The 17,655-nt window shown below is 50.0% G+C and overlaps 8 protein-coding genes and 1 non-coding gene across 9 annotated transcripts; 3 read left to right on the forward strand and 6 right to left on the reverse strand.

Moving 5' to 3' along the window:
• Positions 1 to 531: 531 nt before the first annotated feature.
• ASPWEDRAFT_31492 (uncharacterized protein) lies at positions 532 to 2,041 on the reverse strand (the record flags this gene model as incomplete). Its single annotated transcript, XM_040833555.1, has 2 exons — positions 532 to 1,652; positions 1,711 to 2,041. 2 exons carry the CDS (start codon positions 2,039 to 2,041, stop codon positions 532 to 534), a joined length of 1,452 nt encoding a protein of 483 aa, XP_040684457.1.
• Positions 2,042 to 2,540: 499 nt separating this feature from the next.
• ASPWEDRAFT_54166 (uncharacterized protein) lies at positions 2,541 to 4,026 on the forward strand (the record flags this gene model as incomplete). Its single annotated transcript, XM_040838022.1, has 4 exons — positions 2,541 to 2,776; positions 2,825 to 3,019; positions 3,067 to 3,831; positions 3,879 to 4,026. The coding sequence occupies 4 exons, from the start codon at positions 2,541 to 2,543 to the stop codon at positions 4,024 to 4,026; spliced, it is 1,344 nt and encodes a 447-aa protein (XP_040684458.1).
• An 872-nt stretch (positions 4,027 to 4,898) lies between these two features.
• Positions 4,899 to 6,606, reverse strand: ASPWEDRAFT_186771 (cytochrome P450). The gene is made up of 4 exons (XM_040832150.1): positions 6,501 to 6,606; positions 5,983 to 6,458; positions 5,415 to 5,934; positions 4,899 to 5,368 (listed from the first exon to the last, which is right to left on the reverse strand). The coding sequence occupies exons 1-4, from the start codon at positions 6,583 to 6,585 to the stop codon at positions 4,953 to 4,955; spliced, it is 1,497 nt and encodes a 498-aa protein (XP_040684459.1). The 5' UTR covers positions 6,586 to 6,606; the 3' UTR covers positions 4,899 to 4,952.
• A 154-nt stretch (positions 6,607 to 6,760) lies between these two features.
• ASPWEDRAFT_162306 (uncharacterized protein) lies at positions 6,761 to 8,274 on the reverse strand (the record flags this gene model as incomplete). The annotated part of the gene is made up of 2 exons (XM_040829826.1): positions 6,761 to 8,060; positions 8,107 to 8,274. The coding sequence occupies 2 exons, from the start codon at positions 8,272 to 8,274 to the stop codon at positions 6,849 to 6,851; spliced, it is 1,380 nt and encodes a 459-aa protein (XP_040684460.1). The 3' UTR covers positions 6,761 to 6,848.
• Positions 8,275 to 10,971: 2,697 nt separating this feature from the next.
• ASPWEDRAFT_44769 (uncharacterized protein) lies at positions 10,972 to 12,085 on the reverse strand. The gene has a single exon (XM_040836341.1). The coding sequence runs from the start codon at positions 12,067 to 12,069 to the stop codon at positions 11,194 to 11,196; it is 876 nt and encodes a 291-aa protein (XP_040684461.1). The 5' UTR covers positions 12,070 to 12,085; the 3' UTR covers positions 10,972 to 11,193.
• Positions 12,086 to 12,346: 261 nt separating this feature from the next.
• ASPWEDRAFT_t196 lies at positions 12,347 to 12,431 on the reverse strand. The gene has a single exon. It is a non-coding gene; the product is annotated as a tRNA-Asp (tRNA).
• A 300-nt stretch (positions 12,432 to 12,731) lies between these two features.
• On the forward strand, positions 12,732 to 14,332 carry ASPWEDRAFT_186774 (uncharacterized protein). Its single transcript, XM_040832151.1, has 3 exons — positions 12,732 to 13,370; positions 13,413 to 14,101; positions 14,144 to 14,332. The coding sequence occupies exons 1-3, from the start codon at positions 12,760 to 12,762 to the stop codon at positions 14,248 to 14,250; spliced, it is 1,407 nt and encodes a 468-aa protein (XP_040684462.1). The 5' UTR covers positions 12,732 to 12,759; the 3' UTR covers positions 14,251 to 14,332.
• Positions 14,333 to 14,479: 147 nt separating this feature from the next.
• Positions 14,480 to 15,631, forward strand: ASPWEDRAFT_672214 (uncharacterized protein). The gene has a single exon (XM_040838889.1). It carries the CDS (start codon positions 14,646 to 14,648, stop codon positions 15,579 to 15,581), a length of 936 nt encoding a protein of 311 aa, XP_040684463.1. The 5' UTR covers positions 14,480 to 14,645; the 3' UTR covers positions 15,582 to 15,631.
• On the reverse strand, positions 15,595 to 17,238 carry ASPWEDRAFT_44774 (pyridoxal phosphate-dependent decarboxylase family protein). Its single transcript, XM_040836343.1, has 2 exons — positions 17,200 to 17,238; positions 15,595 to 17,141 (listed from the first exon to the last, which is right to left on the reverse strand). Exon 2 carries the CDS (start codon positions 17,132 to 17,134, stop codon positions 15,683 to 15,685), a length of 1,452 nt encoding a protein of 483 aa, XP_040684464.1. The 5' UTR covers positions 17,135 to 17,141; positions 17,200 to 17,238; the 3' UTR covers positions 15,595 to 15,682.
• Between the last annotated feature and the right edge of the window lie 417 nt (positions 17,239 to 17,655).

The following is a 17,655-nucleotide window of genomic DNA, read 5'->3' on the forward strand; positions in this document are numbered from 1 at the left end:
GAAAGACTAACTCCCCCGCTCGGAACCAATCAGCAGGCCAGGAGTAATTAAATCCGCAATACAGGGCAATACAGCCCCACCGGGCGATCGAGGCTTGTTTCGCTAGTTTGGCTGCAATGCAGGATGTGCTGGTTTGGGCGATCCAGGCGGACTAGTGATTCTGTGCCACCCGACTACCGACTAGGTGGGGGGCTAGTAGAGGGCAGGGTGGATGGTGGCTGATGGAGCTGATAATCACCCAAGCATTGTCTAGTTCATGCCAGAATTGCTTGTTGACAATGGATTGTCTTGTCGTTCTATTGCCCTATAGCCTTGTGGAGCAATGGCCAGACTGACTATTGCGAGCTATCCAGCTATGATATTCGTCTTTGCTTTTTCTCAAGTGTCTGATTACGACCGCCACCTGTCAACTCAGCTGTGACTTTTATGCATGTGCTGAGTACCGGTCCAGTTGTACGCATTAGAAATCCTGCTCGATGTACAGTCTAGATGGTGTAATATGGTAAAAGTATACATTAAGATAGACTAAAACTAAGACTCCTCCCGCACAAACAGATCCACAAAGTGATGAACCGGCATCGAGTCCTCCTTGACCGCTTCAAGGATCTTCTCGATCTCCTCCTCCGTAAACATGCCCGCCATGTTCGCCCGGAACTTGGCCTGCACCTTGGGCAGCGTGTCGCGATGCATGGGATGCCCAATCGGGAACTCCACCACCACCTCATCCAGCACGGTCCCATCCGCCAGCGTGATCGTCAGCCCACTCGACGCGCTCTTGCGCTTGCCGTGATAGTCCTCCGTGAACTGCTTGTCCTCGACCATGTCGATCTTCTGGCGCAGCGCCTCGACCCGCGCGTCCGTCACCCACGGGCTGTCGTTGTCGTAGTCGCTCGCCTCGATGAGTTTGTTCTTCAGGAGCACCACGGCGATCATGTAGCGCATGCAGTGGTCGCGGTCGGCCGCGTTGGTCAGCGCCTCCCGCTTATCGATGATCCTCATGGCGGCCTCGTGCGTGCGAACGTGAATGTGCTTGATGTCCTTGGCGGGGTCGAGGCCTTGGGCATGCAAGGTGGCCGCGAGCTCCGTGGCGGCCTGCACGGCGGAAATGCCATGTCCTTCAGCCGTGATGAGCTTGAAAAACACCCCCTCCATGACAAAGGTCCCGAAGGGCCGGGACAGGCGCAGCTCCTGGTTGGCGAAGCTGGTCTTGAGGAAGCCCCAGTTGGGCTCGGTCAGCGCGGTGGGGATGCCGGGCTGGTCGGCTTTGGCGAGCAGGCACAGGTGGACGGCGCGCATCGTGGCATCGCCCGCGGCCCAGCCCTTACGCGGGCCGGTATTGGGACTCTGGCGGAAGATGCGCAGAGGGTGGCCGTCCGCCCAGGCGTGGGAGATGGCGGAGGCTGCCTGCGACTCGGACAGGCCGAGCAGGTGGGCTGTGACGGCGGTGGAGGCGATCTTCACGAGGAGCGTGTGGTCCAGGCCCACCTTGTTGAAGGCATTGAGCTTCTGGTAGATGCCTTCGATCTCGTAGGCCTTGGTCAGGGCCACGATCACGTCGCGAACAGTGGGGGCGGCGGTGGCCGACTCGGCGCCTGCAGACTCGTGGGTCCGACTTAACCAATCCGTCACCGCCAGAATGGCACCGAGATTGTCTGTGTTGTTAGTATAACTAGTGTGCATAGTAGTAGAAAAAGAAAGGAAAGAAATTACCAGAAGGATGACCCCACTCGGCGCCAGGATAGGCGTCATTGTGATCGAGGAAGCGAATCAAGGAGGACAGATCAAAGGCGCCCTTGATAGGATCGAGCTGGTAGTTGGTGCCGGGCAGACGGAAGCCATTGGGCGAGGTTGAGCCAGCCACAACAGGGCCGATAAAGGCACGGCACTCTTTGCTCGTCTGGAGCGTCTCCACAGCACATCCCAGAGCGTCAATCAGGGCATGGCGAGCACGGTGCAGAGCAAGGCCCTCGTCGATGTCGACGTGATAGACGTAGTGGACGAGCTGAAGGATCAGCTCGTCATAGGGGATTTGTTCAGTCATGATGCAGTGTGTCGGGGTATTTTGTAAAGCACAGTCGGATAAACAGGGAAGTAGAAGCAGCGGAGGAAGATGAAAAAGGGAAAGATTGGTTTGTGACGCTGGCGATGATTGAGGTGAGCTATTTAACCTCTGAGTCGGGGCCGACAGGGATGCAGTGGAGCAGCACTAGTTGTATTGATTCTTTCTTTTCTTCATAATTCGGAATAGGATGATAATGCCATATTGCTTTTATCTTTCAGCTCTGCTAGTGCGTAGATCTTCCCTCTGCAGTGTGACTGTGATCACCCGGATCGTGCATCTCAGCTGAAGCCATCGCCATCGACGCCATCCGCGGCCTCCAAGGCATCTATAAAGCTGCTCGATGTCGCTGGCCATTCAGTCTTCATTCAGCTTCTCAATCATCCTCTCTTCCACCTTCACAATGGGTCTCTTCTTCGGCTGGATCTACTTTCTCCAAAATGTTCTTTCTTTCCTGACAAAGAAGAACCCCATGGCCCAGATGATCGAGCATCAGGTGCCTGGGAAGCAAGAAGGCACATTGACTGTTCGCGACGACCGAACAGGCCACTCCTACACCATCCCCATCATCCACAATGCCGTTCCTGCCCTGGGCTTCCGACAGATTGTCAAGGACCGAAAAAACAAGACGCCTCGTCAGCAGTTTGAAGAGGGTCTGCGTGTGATTGATCCCGGTTATCGCAACACGGCCGTCAAGATGTCGGGCATTACCTACATGTATGTCACTGCTTCTCTATACCCGATCTGCATACTGACTTCTCCTAGCAACGGAGAACAAGGTGTCATCCTCTACCGTGGCCACCCTCTGGGTTCGCTCGTCGGCAAGTCCTATGAAGAAATCACCCATCTGCTGGTCTGGGGCTCGCTGCCCACCGAGTCGCAGCGCCTCAGCTTCCAGCGCAAGTTGGCTGAAGCCATGGTTCTGCCCGATGTGGTCCGCCAGGCTGTGACCAACCTTCCGTATGTCGCATCTCATGTATCACATATGAACCCAGCTAACGAATCAGCCGCGATGTCCCCGCCACCGTCCTCATGGGCGCCGCTCTGACTGCCTATCTCTCCGTGCACCCCGAGTACATCCCCGCCTACGTGGGCAAGAACCTGTACAACGGCAAGATGGACAAGGTCGACGAACAGCTCACCAGGACCCTCGGCATCTCCGCCGTCACCATCTCCATCGTCTTCTGCCACAAGCACGGCCGCGAGTTCCGCCCCGCCGACCTCAACCGCAGCTACATCGAGAACCTGCTGCACATGGGCGGCTTCACCGAAGGCAACCCCAACGTCTCCCCCGAAAAGGCCGCCGACATCTTCACCCGTCTCTGGGCGCTCTACGCCGACCACGAGATGACCAACTCCACCTCTGCCTACCTGCACACGGCCTCTGCCCTCACCGACCCCATCTCCAGCCTCATCGCCTGTCTCCAGTCGGCCTACGGTCTCCTGCACGGTGGCGCCATCGACGCCGCCTACACGGGGATGCGTGAGATCGGCGGCCCCGAGAACGTCCCCCACCTCATCAACAAGGTCGTCAACAAGGAAGCCCGTCTGTCCGGCTACGGCCACCGCATCTACAAGCTCCAGGACCCCCGCGCCGGCTACATCAAGGAGATGCTGGACGAGCTGACCCACGACACCGACATTCGCCAGATGGATCCTGTCCTGGCCATCGCCATGGAAATCGACCGAATGGCCGGCCAGCACGAGTACTTTACCAAGCGCAACCTGCAGGCCAACGCCGATCTTTACGGTAGCTTCGTCTACACTGCTCTGTAAGACTCCCCCACATATATTATACGAACTGTACTAACGAAAATAGTGGCGTCCCATCTGACTTCTGCGTCGCTCTCGCCATGTTGTCGCGGGTACCCGGTGTCCTGGCACACTGGAGAGAAGCCATGTCCCGTCCCCCTGAGCTGTGGCGCCCTCTGCAGATCTACACCGGTCCTACTTCGGTGACAGTATAGATGATGGAAAAGGAAAAAAAAGGATAACTGTGATTGATTGAATGCGAGATTGGTAATATTGTCTATAGCATTGAGTACTAGTATTAATGGATATTTGGCGTTAACATCTGCATTCTCCAATTAAAATGATTTTTATACATATACATAATTATAATGCAATGCACTGCACTGCAACTTAATAAATCCCCTTTCAACTTCCTCTTGTACAACAGCTGCATGCAAGGTCCTTTTTCCCTATCTAGCAATTGCACGATATCCTCGATGAATTAGCAATACACGGCTAGCAGATGCAGATACAGTGGGTTTGATATTCAATCAAGAACAGCCGTCTGCGTAATTTGATATCCTGATTCAGATTGATGAAGTTACACAGGTGGGTCGGTGGCACAGATAGTGGCAGGAGATAAGTGGAGCGATTCCGCTCAGCTCTTCAAAGTCAAGCTTTTAGGGGTGATTCTGGTAGGTCAAGATTAAATAGTTCTTGGAGATAAGTCGGCGAATTGAGGATGACTTGTTTGATATGGAGAATTAGTATCTGATGAGTTGAATGCATAATCAATTAATCAAGGAGTTGTCCGATACATGCAATATGCATATTAGGGTATGCAAGCCCCTCGAGTTCAGCATAACCACACCCTGCATAAACACGCATAAAGATAAGCACAACTGACAGCTATCAGTGATGGCAGCTGCCACGTCACCTAAAATGAGGTGATGATAATACGAGCCGAATGACAGCCAGCCACCAAATCGATTGCTTATCCTCTAATCTGTCGATCATTGGGATCGACCATCGTACTCGGCATGTATCCACTGGCTATTGGAAAAAGCAATATGAGACATTTACATTCACAATAACATTACCAATGATAAGAGTATCTAACAATTCATTGTCTTTCATGTCAATACGCAATCTAAAACCATGTCTATCTAAACAACGCCGCCTGCGTCCCATACCGACTCGCACACGTCACCGTCAACAACTCCTGCAGCGGCCGACTGTCCCTCGACTCGATCCGCTCAAACTGCTGCACCAGTCGTGTCGTCGTGTACGCCGCCTGGATCAGCGCAAACTGCTGCCCAATGCATTTGCGCGGCCCACCCCCGAACGGGAGATACGCCCACCCGGGCCGCAGGTTCTCCCAGCGGTCTGGTTTGAACTCTTCCGCGTCGGGCCCGTAGATGTCGTGCCGGCGGTGGAGGGTGAAGACGTCGAAGCCGATGTTTTGGCCCTTGGCCACGAAGACGGGGGAGGTGCCGTCGGGCCCGCCGCCGGTGGGCAGGACGGTGTCTTTGATCGCGGTGCGGACGTTGCGGGGGATGATGGGGTAGAGGCGGAGGGCTTTACGGTCAGTATGTAATATTGTAAAGGAGTAGGAGGGACTTACTCTCGTTGACAGTTGCAGACACGTATTTCAAATCTCTCAGCTCGTTGAATGTAGGACGGCGTCCTTCCAGCGTGGCAACCTCCGCCTTGAGCTTGGCCCAGACATCCGGCCGACGAGCCAGAATATGGAACTGGATACTCAGCAGACCGGCCGTGGTGTCACGACCGGCCAGCAGCACATTCAGCAACTGATCGGTGATCTCAGTTTCATCGGTGGTAAGTTCAGCCAGCTGAGACAGGAAGCAGTCGGGCAGTTTATCGTCCTTGGTCTGCGATGCACGCGATCGCAGGGCCTGCTTGACAAACTGCTGCACGTAGCCTCTGGAGCCGGCGACGGCGCGGTTGAAGCTGCGTTTGTAGGCGGGATGGAGGTGGATGAGGAGGCCGAGACGGGCGTTTCGGATCATGCCATCTTGGGCTTCGTGGTAGTTTTTGGAGAACTGGTATGCTTCCGCTGGCGAGTCGGAGCGGAGAGTGGCGACCGAGTGGCCGAAGAGGAATTGCGTGGCGGAGTCAATGGTCTATCTAGTTAGCATACTCCATCTTCATCTTATCTGTAAGGAACATACCATTCTAAAGAACAAATCCTGCAAATCAACCGTCGCCCCATCGGCAGGAACACAATTCACCAGGTTCGCCACATGCCGCTCGAAAATATCCAAATCGGCAATATTATCCCGCGTAAAGCTGGGTCGCAGCAGCGCCCGCGACTTCTCCCACTGCTTCCCATCCGCCGCAAAGATGCCATGGCCCAGCAGCGGCCGGAACGAGTTCATGCGGCGCTTGCCGATGGAATAGTCCTTTGCGTTGGTGGCCAGGATGACCTGCAGGTTCTTGGGATCGGCCGTGTGGATGACTCTGCGGGTGAGCATGAAGGCTTCATAGGTGAAGCCGTTCTGCATGAAGCGGTTGTGGGAGTAGTCGAGGAAACGGTGCTCTTTGGAGGCTTTCAGCATGGCGCGCACTCGGTCGAAGCCCAGGATGGGATCTTTGTTGCGTTCGCTCGAGGCGGGTTGGCAGCCATGTTGGCTGGCGAATTTGCGGTCTGATTATTAGTATAGGTATATAGATGGAGTAGAGGACATACTGTGGATGAAGAGAGCGAGTTTCTTCACAACAAGCAGAAGAGCAAGCAGGCCAAAGGCCAGACTCGACACGGGAGGGAGGGCCATTCTGACAATCTTGATGAAGAAAGATCATTCAGAGAAGAGAGAAGGAGCCGATTTAAGTCTGCAGAGTAGATCTAGACCAATAGTCAGATGTGATTGCGGTGAGTATTGTGATTCAGCCGTGCATAATAATAGATATAATAGTAATATTAATAATAACTAGTACTATCAGTGGATTCGTCATTGTGGAACAGCCGAATCGGGACTCGCATTGCTTTTGCCGTGTGCGACGGTGATGCCAGACTATCACCAAAAAGAAAGATGCACTATCTAACCAGCGCGTCAAAATCCATCGCCTGGTTGAATCCCCTCCATCCACTCGCTGTATTCCACCCTCGCATCCAGTATCCTCCTCCATCCGGGCTCTTCATCGTAATACCCGACGGCCACACTCCATCCCGCATATTGCGGACCACCGGATTCACAAACACCACATTCGTCTTCTGCCCATCAACAGCCGCAGCTGAAAAGTCCAGCCCGGAAAAATCCAGCCCCGTCCATGGTGTGATCATAAGCAGAGGCATATTTCCACTGCCCCGGATGCTGGGCAGCTGGCGGTTGGCAGATCGGTCTTCGGCGAAGCGAAGATACGACTGGATCGCCGACGGTTGTGTATACTGCATGGTGGTATGTCTGAGTTTGCTGGCCAGAGCACCAACTGACAGACTGTGAATCTGAGCGGTAGATAGCCTGTCTCGCAAAAGACCAATACTATTATGCACCCAGTATTTCCCTTCTGGGGGAGGGCGAATCCAAGGACGGTAGTTCACCGGTTGGTAGAACTCCACCGGTTCATCTGCTCGTACAGGGGCGTAGAGACTCTTCAGATACCACGCACACAGGATGTTATTCTTGCTGGGCTCGCTCTCGCCCGCCGGAAGCGTCTCGAGAGCCTGCTTGCGGAGCATCTTCACCCAGTCCCCGGGGATGTAGACAAGTCGCTCCTCGAGACGTTCTCGCCAGCCGGTCGCGCGAAGAAGACTATTCCACAAAACACCTAGTAACAAAATGAAGATAGGCCAGAATCCGGCTGAGAAGTTATCGCGGTGGTCGTGGTAGCCGACCGGTGCGATCGACGAGTCTGTCTCTTTTTCGATCATCGTCTCTGACATCCCTGTCCCCTGTGCATCAGGGGGGAGTATGAATGATGTGCTTGCTCGGTTGGCGAGGAGATTGCAATATGCTTTGATGATGTTGTATCCAGATGTGGCGTCAGCGAAATGGTGGCTGAAGCCGAAGCAGAGGATGGTGGCATCGCGGAGGACGGTCGCTCGGATGCTGAAGAGATTCTCGAGTTTCTTGGGCAGATCGAAGAGGAACATCGAGTCGAGGTCTTGCATGCTTAAGGAATGCATGGCTTTGGGTTCAAAATTGACGTTCGTCGTCTCATAATGTTTGAAAAAATCCGATACATCCTGATCCACCTGGCGACTGGAAAAGTCGACATTCGAGCCTGTAGATAACGTCCATGGTCGTGTCTATCAAGTTAGACAACTGTATATTATACCAGAAACATAGACATACACTGGGAATCAAACGTCCACCAAGAGTCGGATTGGCCTTGATCAACTCTGCCGCTTTATCACGGAGAATAACCTCATCGAGGCACGAGTCGACAATCAGGCCTATATAGAAAAAAGCCCGATAAGTAAACGGATGGGCCGTTTTACACTGATACTTGAATTCCTCCATTCTGATATGTCCGTTTGGTATGCAAACAAGCAATGCAAGTGCAGATAGAGGGCTAGATAGTGGGAATATTATCAAGTTATAATCAATCTACTTTCACATGTATACAATAGTACCTCGTGAGCCGTCTCATCCGGACAATGAGTTGTCTCGTATCTTTGTCCCTTAGTCCAAGTTCTTTGACCATCCTTTGGAATAATTGTTGGCGTGAATAATATCAAATCTCAGGGGATTTGACCTTGAGGGCAACCTCAGCCCAATGCCGTCGATCAGACCAGCCAAGACGATCTGCCCCTTAACGGCAATTGCTTGGTTCAGCCCTGCCTTTCTTCACAGCCAGTCATATCTGCTCTCCGTATTTCCGCATCGGCGTTCTCGTTCACCGACCGATTCAGACAGATTCGGTGGGCTGCAATAGACTGTGGGTCTGCTAGTGTGGGATCCACCGGCCCGCTTGAGCGGACCACGAACTTAGATCCCCACCTGTATTGTTTATTACACGGTGTACGGTGTAACACCGGTAAAATGCCTCAACTTGGTCAATCCACTATCAATGGGAACAGATGTGCGAGACTGGCGATCTTGATGCACGGAGAGTAGAAGCATCCCAAACTGGATGCGCTGTATAATCACATATCAGCCTCGGTTCAAGATGAGATTGATGGAACTCAAGTAGCATCCTTCATAGAATGATATGGATAGTCAGGATGAAGTCGTGGCTAGAGAGTTTGAAGTAGAGAGCATGGATGAAGTTGAACAGATGTCTTTTCGTAGAAAACTGTAGTGCTGTAAATATAATTAAACATCCATTAATTCGGGTTTTATCAGTTATCATTGTCTTGGAGAAGCTTCTGTCCAGGTTGCCCTAGGACTGGCCATAGTAATAGAGCAAATATAGGTTGAGTGAAAGATGTACTACACCCGGGGGGACTGTTTGTTTATTACTGTAGAAAATGCCATGTTGCAGCCAGCCACTATAGGCAAACACAGCTGAGATAGCTCATGGTGTCAGCTCTTCCCAAGAATGAATGATATCAAACCAGCCCGATTGATATAATAGCTGCAAATCTTGGTTACGTATATAAATCAAGTATTCGAGCATACACCGAGGATGGGGAACCGGTCAATGGAAGCTGATGATAAGCTATGTTGACGTGTATATGGGCTAGCCACTGTCTGAATTATCAGACATTGCTTGCTCTAGTGGTATCGATACACTATTAGACAGTCACATCAATCTATCATCTTCTATGGTATGTGGTATCAATAGTAGATAGTTAGGCTCAGCCCAGTCTCTTCTCAAACCATACTACAGAGAGCTATATATGTAAGTAATAACAAGATCTAACACTAGGAAAGCCTAGCACCTTCCATGAATGGGAAAGGGAGTCTGTTCGTCTTTCAAGCAGTTGATTGGCATACTTGCATATGATCTAGATGCCATAGAATTATAAGAATGGTGAATAGCAGTTTTTAGGTTTATCAAGTAAAGCTCCAAGGAGTAAATCATATATCCTTTTAGCCGAAGAATCAGCAGAAAAGAAAATAGGGCCCAGGTTTGGGCTTGATCTTAGTCTATCAAGGTCTGTGGGTATCTTTTATCCCGGGAAATTATATGAACCAAAGCGTATTTAACCAGTCCTATGAAGGTAGCTGCACATAGCTCCAGAGTTGACCTCTACATTTAGAGTCTTGATATCAAACTGTCGATTCTAATATAGGCCTATTCTAGAATCATGCTCATAGATTTATTCAATGCTGGGTTCAACTCTGACATCTTGTATAGGAGGAAGAGATGTAACATTGGACGGAAAAGATGCCATTGTCGAGTAGTGGTGGAGCCTTGCTATATGATGAATAATATTAATGACAGTTTTGGGGTGCCTCTGTCTCATTTTATAGCCACTGCTAGCTATCTGGTTGTGCTCAAGCAATTTCAGCTACAAAATATACGATCCATCATCTCTGTAGGTCGACAGTATTTCTAAAGCTACCCCAAGGATGGCCGTCGGAAAGCCCTCGAGGAATCTGAAGAACCTGAACAAGAATCACTGAGAAAGGCGCAAATCAGCTGCTACAAATACTTCCAGTAGATCCCCTCCTAGTCGGTTCAGGTAACATCAAAGTTGCTACATCATTCAACACGGATACGCGAACATCCTAGACGAGGAGAGAATCGGACATATTGCGCAGTTGACTATATACTACACCAAATAAAAGACTACAAGCTCTAACAAAGCAAAGGGAATTAGCAAAAGATGTCACAGGCAGTGTCTACCGTATTACTTAACACTACAACTTCGTTGATAAGTCTTCACTAACCTCTATATATCAGGGCACGGAAGGCATGAAGGCTAAATTTGGCGCATTGTCTTTCCTTTCCAGGAAACCCCCTCTCAACAGTGAATATCATGCCACATCTGTTGGTTAGACTGACTTTGATGCAACTTCGATGCTACTCGTGGAACTAAACTTACATGGACAATTCAGGCAGCCTGAAGAGATGAACAGAGCTGATTGGGAAGGAAGTGGATAATAAAGCATAGGATGAAGGGGGCGAATAGCGGAATAATCAAGTGAAGAAAGCTGGATAATCAGGCAGTAGTAGGTCCCTTAGAACCTTAAGTCAAGCTTATATGGACTTATATAAGTGTGGTACCCAACTTCTGAATTTGCGACGACTCGTCTATTTCAATGAACCTGGATTGGAAAAAAGACATCGCTGCTTGAGTTTGGGTTTACTGGCCATTCTCTGCATCAGTGTCCCTTGGCTATAAACAGGCAAGATGACAAATAACGATTTGTTCGCTTTTTCTATAAAATATAGATTAAATGCCACGGAGCGGGATTGACGCCCACCTGGGACTTGACGAGAATATTTATACAGTCGGGTAGAAACAAATCATCATTTATAGCACTGCATTAGAATATCACATTCTCAAACGCACCTTGCAGCCCTCTCGCTGTCAGCCACGCCTCCAACGCCTGCATATCGCCCCGATTTGCTCTCTGCCCACCCCTTTCTCCCAGTGAATCCGTGATTTCCTCCATCCCGGAGAACACTCTCTGGACATTCTCCGTCTCTCTAAATCTCTCGCTGACCTTTTTCTGATGACTGGGGATGTCACCCCACGAATGTGTCTTGATGAAGCTCATGTAATCATCAATATCCGTCGATGCACCCTCTAGACACAATACACCCGGTTTGCCTGCCAACACAAAGCCCGTGAGAGAATAGCCTGGTGCATTGTTGACCATATCATCTCTTTTTGCACGGGTTGATAATGACGGAAAATAAAACCACACTCGCACAATAGGCCCGGACTTCTTACTTGGTGCATTCTCAGATGCCAGCGATTGCTGATTTTCCAAGAAGCGGAGTGCCTCTTCTTGAACATATTCAAACGCCTCCAGGACATCATCTCGTGGCATCGCGGCCCCCATTCTAGTAACCTCAGCTTTGGACATCCACTCCGGCTGTCGTAGCGAGTAACTTAACGCAGGCGGCTGCTCAATCCCCACATCCTCGCATTGTAGCGGAATGGAAATATTAACCTGGATGACCTTCTCCCCGCCCGCAATTGGTAGACGCACAGCGAGGAGTATATTTTCAGGAATCCCAGACGGCATAGTACTCGACGGATCCTCGCACCATGCACGCAGTTTTTCAACGCACTGTGTTGTGGATGTGGGAATTTCCAGTTCGCCTTCTGAAGGGAACATGGCCGTGAGTAGGTCAATTGTGGATAGTTGAGACTCCATCATGTCTGCTGGGAGGAGGAATGGTTTTTGGGTCATTTTGGATATATTGTTTATTAGTATATGCGATAGCATTTCAGTATGTCCGGATGTGGGAGTTGCTTTTGTGGTGTTCGGGATGCGGAGTATTTATGCTCCGTGAGGTCCACTTGGGAATATCTAAACGAGGTCTACATGAAATGTGTACATCAGTTTTCAACAAAGAAGAGAGAGAAAAAAGCATTTCACAAAGAGAAAATTCCTATCGATTCTCTGCTCTGGAATGGCCTGCCCGAGAGTGTATGTGAAGAAGCAAAAAGAAATAGCAAAAATGAATCTCTCCCTCGGGGAATCGAACCCCGGTCTCCCGCGCTTATCAGATTAATGACAAGCGGAAATCATGACCACTAGACCAAGGAAGATTCCAACTGAGTTATCTCAGTTGCTTGGCTGACAGTTCTCTTCTTATTTGACACTATATTGCTATTGAGACGTAGCCAGGCTCTTACTGTGGATGATAGAAGTGATTGCCTACCACAAGTAGACTCCAAAGTAATCTCACCTTGATAGAAATATAGATCATAGATAGTATAATGATAATGGTAATGATTGGACATACAATAACCACTGCACCCCCATTGGAAGAAAAAGTACCGTGACTAGTGGCAGTGGCAATGTAACCCCAAGCTTAAAACAACCTCAAAGTAACAGATCCTTATCTTCACATGCAAACACATCTTCAACCCCAAAATGAAGATCATCATCATCGGTGCCGGAATCTCCGGATGCACGGCCTATCTGCAGCTAAAGAAACATCTTCCAAAAGCCGTCAAACATGACTTCACCATCTACGAAGCATACAGCACCCACCCCGACACTACAGCCCAAGATCGGCAGGGATCGACTCATTCATCGACGCTGGTCGTGGGAGGGGGGCTGGGGGTTGGTTCGAACGGGCTGAATGTTCTCAAACGTCTAGATGAAGATCTGCTCCGTGATATTGTTCGTGGGGGGTATACAGTCGACCACTCCAATCTGAAGAATAAAAACGGGCGACTTCTTATGCGGATGGACTCGACGGATTCATCACAGGATGATGGTAAACAGGGAATGAATATGGTCGCCACAAGTCGCCACTCACTGTGGAAATGTCTGCGCAGGCGTATCCCAGACGACGTCATCATCAACAAGCGAGTCTCGCGCGTCGTGGCAAACGCAGCAGGTCGGAATATCGTCAGCTTCAGCGATGGAAGCGCCGACGTGCAGGCGGATTTGGTCATCGGGGCGGATGGGATTAAAAGTATTGCTAAACGGGCTGTTTTTGCTGATGACGGGGATGATCACTATCCTCCACATTACGAGTGAGTTTTTCTCTTTTGTCGATGACAGCTCTAACGAGTCAGGGGTCTTGTTGGGATCGGTGGGTTTATTCCCTCGGATGAAGTTAGAGATTATGTTGAAAAAGGTTCGATGAATTTCATCTTTGGTGGAAATGGATTCTTCGGGTATTTCTTTTCAGAAAGCAATCCATCAGATCCAAATCGAGATTCACCATATGATATCTCCGAACCGGGAGATTCCATCGCATGGTGGTCAACCTACGCAGTGGATGTCTGTCCAAATCCAAAAACCATCGACAAGGAAGACATCGTCCGTCAATTACAAGGGAGACACGGAGAATGGGAAGATCCTGTCGTCCAGAAAATCATCCATTCCGTGCAGGTGGATAGTATGTATCCAACATGGACGTCACCGCAGCTGCCAACATGGGAACGAGAAGGCGTCGTCCTCGTTGGTGATGCAGCACATGCTCTACCATCGAGTTCAGGACAGGGATCTTCACAGGCACTAGAGGATGTTGAAGCATTCGCTTTGTTTCTGGCATACTTTCTTCGCAGGGAGTATGAATGTCCACTTCCACCACAGATTGCAGCGGAGAAGCAGGCTATCAAGACAGCTGCCAAGTACTATGTGGATCTGCGTCAGCCGCATGTCAGGGGGATTCTGGAACATGCGCAGAAGATACAGGATCATAAGCGGGAGATGAATATCGTTCAGGAGTATTTTATGTACGGCGTGATGTGGATTTTAGGTGAGTATCTCATATAATATCAGGCCATAGCTGACAGTTCAGGATTCTTTCCGAGTGTTTTGTCCAAACCGATGCAAGAAGTCTTTCAATATAATGTAGCAGAGCATGTTGGTCAAGTTCTTGCTGGTGAAAATGAAGGATTGCCTTGATGTTTATATGTACGATGTTCTAATGATAATTCTCTGTATAATCTAATCGATCAGCCCCACTTCTCCGCACTTCCCCTTTTTCGTCAATCAGATATTCAGTCTTTTCCTATGTACTATGTAGAAGTATACTAATTAATTTAAAACATATCTACCGATATCTCCCGAAATAATCTTCGCTTCACCCTGCCGAGACATTAGCTTCGGCTCTCGATGAAAAAAATGCAGCAATCGGAGAAAAGTCTTCAGTCTAAGACTAATCGGGCTATAGAGACCGAGTTTGTTTTTTAAGCTGAGGTGCAGACGGAGGAAATGACGATCGTCAGTCGAATAGTTTCATATAAAGCCCACGTCTCCCATTGAGTTGAGTACAAAATACTTCATCCAAAAGCACCAAAATGCATCTCCCCACACTGGCCTCCCTGGCCATCCTGGCTTCTTCGGCACTCGCACAATCAACGACGCAACTATTCAACTTCACCACCTACGTCGATATCGAGAATAGCATTCTCCGTCCTAATGGCCATCTGCTTCTGACGACATTCAACAACGGCAGTCTTTACACCCTCGATCCAACTGTCGCCAAACCAAAAGCGGAACTCGTCGCTGTATTCCCCGGCGTCACTGCCATTTCCGGCATCGCAGCTATCGGGGCCAACACGTTTGCTGTTGTTGGTGGAATCCGTGGTCACTATCACTATACGAATGAGACTGTCTTCACGGTGGACTTTGATAATGAAAAGGACGAGACGAAACCAACCATCAAGGCTGTTACCCAGGTTCCAGAGGCTGTCATGTTCAATGGCCTGGCATCCCTACCGACACGGCCAGATGTAGTCTTCGTCGCTGATTCCCGTCGTGGATGTCTGTTCCAAGTAGACACCAAGACAGGAAATTCCAAGATCGCCTTCCAACACCCCGCCCTCTTTGCACCAGCTAACGCCTCAATCCCAATCGGAATAAACGGGCTGAAGATCGCCAACGGAAACGTTTTCTTCACAAACTCCGCCCGGAACATCTTCGCGCGCATCCCCATCTCCGAGAATGGGGATATAGTCAACGACGTCAAGGTTATTGCGCGATTGAATAGCAACGACGGATCTGACTGGGATGACTTTGCCATTGATGCCAGTGGCGTTGCGTATGTTGCCCAGCCGCATAATGCGCTGGCTCGGATCACGCCCGATGGAAAGCAAGTGATTGTTGCCGGGGGTGGAAATAGCACTGCTCTTCATGGGCCTACGTCTGTGAATATTGCGAAAGATGGGAAGACGGCGTATGTGACGACTCAGGGTGGGCAGGTTGTGAGGGTGGAGTTGCCGGGTTATCAGTAACTATCTTTACTTTAGAAGAGCTTCATGGATTGTAAGAATAGGTGATGCTTTTAGCAGTCCCTATGTTTAGTATAAAGTCTCAGTATAAATAAACATGATATTCACAGGAAACCCTGCAAGACCTTCCTGCCAACGGAGTCCACCTCCTGTATGATAGCCTTCATCTTGCTCTCTGTGAGTAATGGACTGAGTGCACAGATCCGCAGCACCACTTTGCCCTTGACCTTGGTGGTCAGGATACCACCCACATTCTCCAACACCAGTTGCTTGGAGATAGCATCATTAAGCGCATCCAGTTCGTCGTCATTTTTGCCCCCCGGAACAAATCGAAATGTCACAATCGCCAGACTAGCAGCACTCGTCACTTCCCAGTCCGGTGTTGATCTAAGCTGCATCTCTGCAGCCTCAGCCAGTCTGCAGCCATGGGTAATCACTTTATCAACCTTATCCACGCCCAGAATGCGTAACGTGAACCATAACTTCATAATCCTCGCCGGCCGTGTCAATTCCAGACCGAGATTCCAGAAGTTAGGAATGTCCTCTCCGTCTGCTGCGTCGCGTATGTATTCAGCATCTGTATGAAAGCTCTGTGCGAGATGCTCTTTATCGCGAACCAGGAGAACACCGCATCCATACGTCTGGAATAGCCATTTGTGCGCATCCCACGAGATACTATCCACCCCTCCCAATCCATCGAGCAGCGGTGCCCTCGATTCTGAAAGCAAGGCGGATGCCCCGTATGCGCCGTCAACGTGGATCCATAGTCCTTCCTGCCGGCCAACATCCACAATGCCATGCAGCGGATCAACACTGCCGGTGTTTGTTGTCCCGCAGCTGGCGATAATGACAAACGGACACAGCCCTGCATCTCGATCAGACTGGATGGCCTGTTTTAACGAAGATACATCCATTCGAAAGTGCTCATCGCTCGGTATCTTGTGGATTTGTTTAGCTTGGAACCCCAGAATCCGGAGACCTTTAGCGACGGACGAGTGCGTCTGGTCGGAAACATATGCCACGCCCAGCGGCCATTTCTCACACGGCATCGTATGGTCTCGAGCCAGGACCATGGCTGTTAGATTCGCCATTGATCCTCCGGAAACAGATAGTCCTCCTGCTGTCGTAGCGGGTAAGCCAGCCTTAGAAGCCATCCAGTGAATAAGCTCCGTTTCAATAGCGCCCGGTCCAGATCCTTGCAGTCGTGACCCAGAGAAGGAGTTGAATGCGGATGTGACAGTTTCACCCAGCCAGGAAAACGGGGACGCGGGTCCTGGGATGAAGCCAAAGAATCGGGGATGGTTCATGCGCATTCGGTAGTTGAATATCTCAAACGCTTCCTGGAGGACATTCTCTACCGAGCGCGCGAGCCCTGGTGTTCCATACTTTTTCAGGCTGGCTGCTTCTGCGTCGCTGGCGGTCTTGACGATGTCGTCCTTTTCGATGTTCAGATTGATGTCTTTGAATATGCGAGCTACCTCGTGGACGGCATCGGCCGCAGTGTGGACGTCGGATTCCCAAGACGAGGCGAGTTCGACATCTCCACGGTTTTCCATATAATCACTGCCATTGGAAAGGTCGTTAGAATGGGGATTCATTATAGATGGGAGGCGAGATTGACTCAAATAATCACTGCGGAATGTGCGAGCAGGCAGATTTGTATACCCGCCAAGTGGATGCGGAACCCTGGTTCCGCTCGACCCTACTTTCCTCCCAGTTATGTAAAATCTACATCTTTCTAGGAGCCTGCACCACATCCTAAACTATGTTGTCGTTAGAAGGGCGTTGCAATGATAGGATGGTGGAGACGAACCAGAGCATTTGTCAGAGCTGATTGGGTCAGCGCAAGATTAGCCAATCCAGGAAGTGATCGGCAAAAATAGGATTCGTCAAAGCATTCAGGCTCCACTTTTCTCCGCTTCGGAAACATTTCTGCTTCCATCTACTTTTGATGTTGAAGGACTGAATATCAATATCAACCGATTCTAACCGGAGATCCATGCTAATCTTATAGGATACTTTTTAAAATTAGAAAAGACTAACTCAACCCGCATCTTGTCCCTCGTGTTCAACCAAG

This window comes from Aspergillus wentii (genome assembly GCF_001890725.1).
Source record: "Aspergillus wentii DTO 134E9 unplaced genomic scaffold ASPWEscaffold_8, whole genome shotgun sequence".
Taxonomy (NCBI): domain Eukaryota; kingdom Fungi; phylum Ascomycota; class Eurotiomycetes; order Eurotiales; family Aspergillaceae; genus Aspergillus; species Aspergillus wentii.

Excerpts from the sequence above, each read along its gene's own strand:
- ASPWEDRAFT_672214 (XM_040838889.1), top strand. The coding sequence starts at position 14,646 with ATGCATCTCCCCACACTGGCCTCCCTGGCCATCCTGGCTTCTTCGGCA.
- ASPWEDRAFT_44769 (XM_040836341.1), bottom strand. The coding sequence starts at position 12,069 with ATGACCCAAAAACCATTCCTCCTCCCAGCAGACATGATGGAGTCTCAA.
- ASPWEDRAFT_186774 (XM_040832151.1), top strand. The coding sequence starts at position 12,760 with ATGAAGATCATCATCATCGGTGCCGGAATCTCCGGATGCACGGCCTAT. Across the intron at positions 13,371-13,412 it reads CACTATCCTCCACATTACGA|GGGTCTTGTTGGGATCGGTG; the intron begins GTGAGTTTTTCT and ends CTAACGAGTCAG. Across the intron at positions 14,102-14,143 it reads CGGCGTGATGTGGATTTTAG|GATTCTTTCCGAGTGTTTTG; the intron begins GTGAGTATCTCA and ends CTGACAGTTCAG.
- ASPWEDRAFT_186771 (XM_040832150.1), bottom strand. The coding sequence starts at position 6,585 with ATGGCCCTCCCTCCCGTGTCGAGTCTGGCCTTTGGCCTGCTTGCTCTT. Across the intron at positions 6,459-6,500 it reads ACTCGCTCTCTTCATCCACA|ACCGCAAATTCGCCAGCCAA; the intron begins GTATGTCCTCTA and ends ACTAATAATCAG. Across the intron at positions 5,935-5,982 it reads AGGATTTGTTCTTTAGAATG|ACCATTGACTCCGCCACGCA; the intron begins GTATGTTCCTTA and ends CTAACTAGATAG.
- ASPWEDRAFT_44774 (XM_040836343.1), bottom strand. The coding sequence starts at position 17,134 with ATGGAAAACCGTGGAGATGTCGAACTCGCCTCGTCTTGGGAATCCGAC.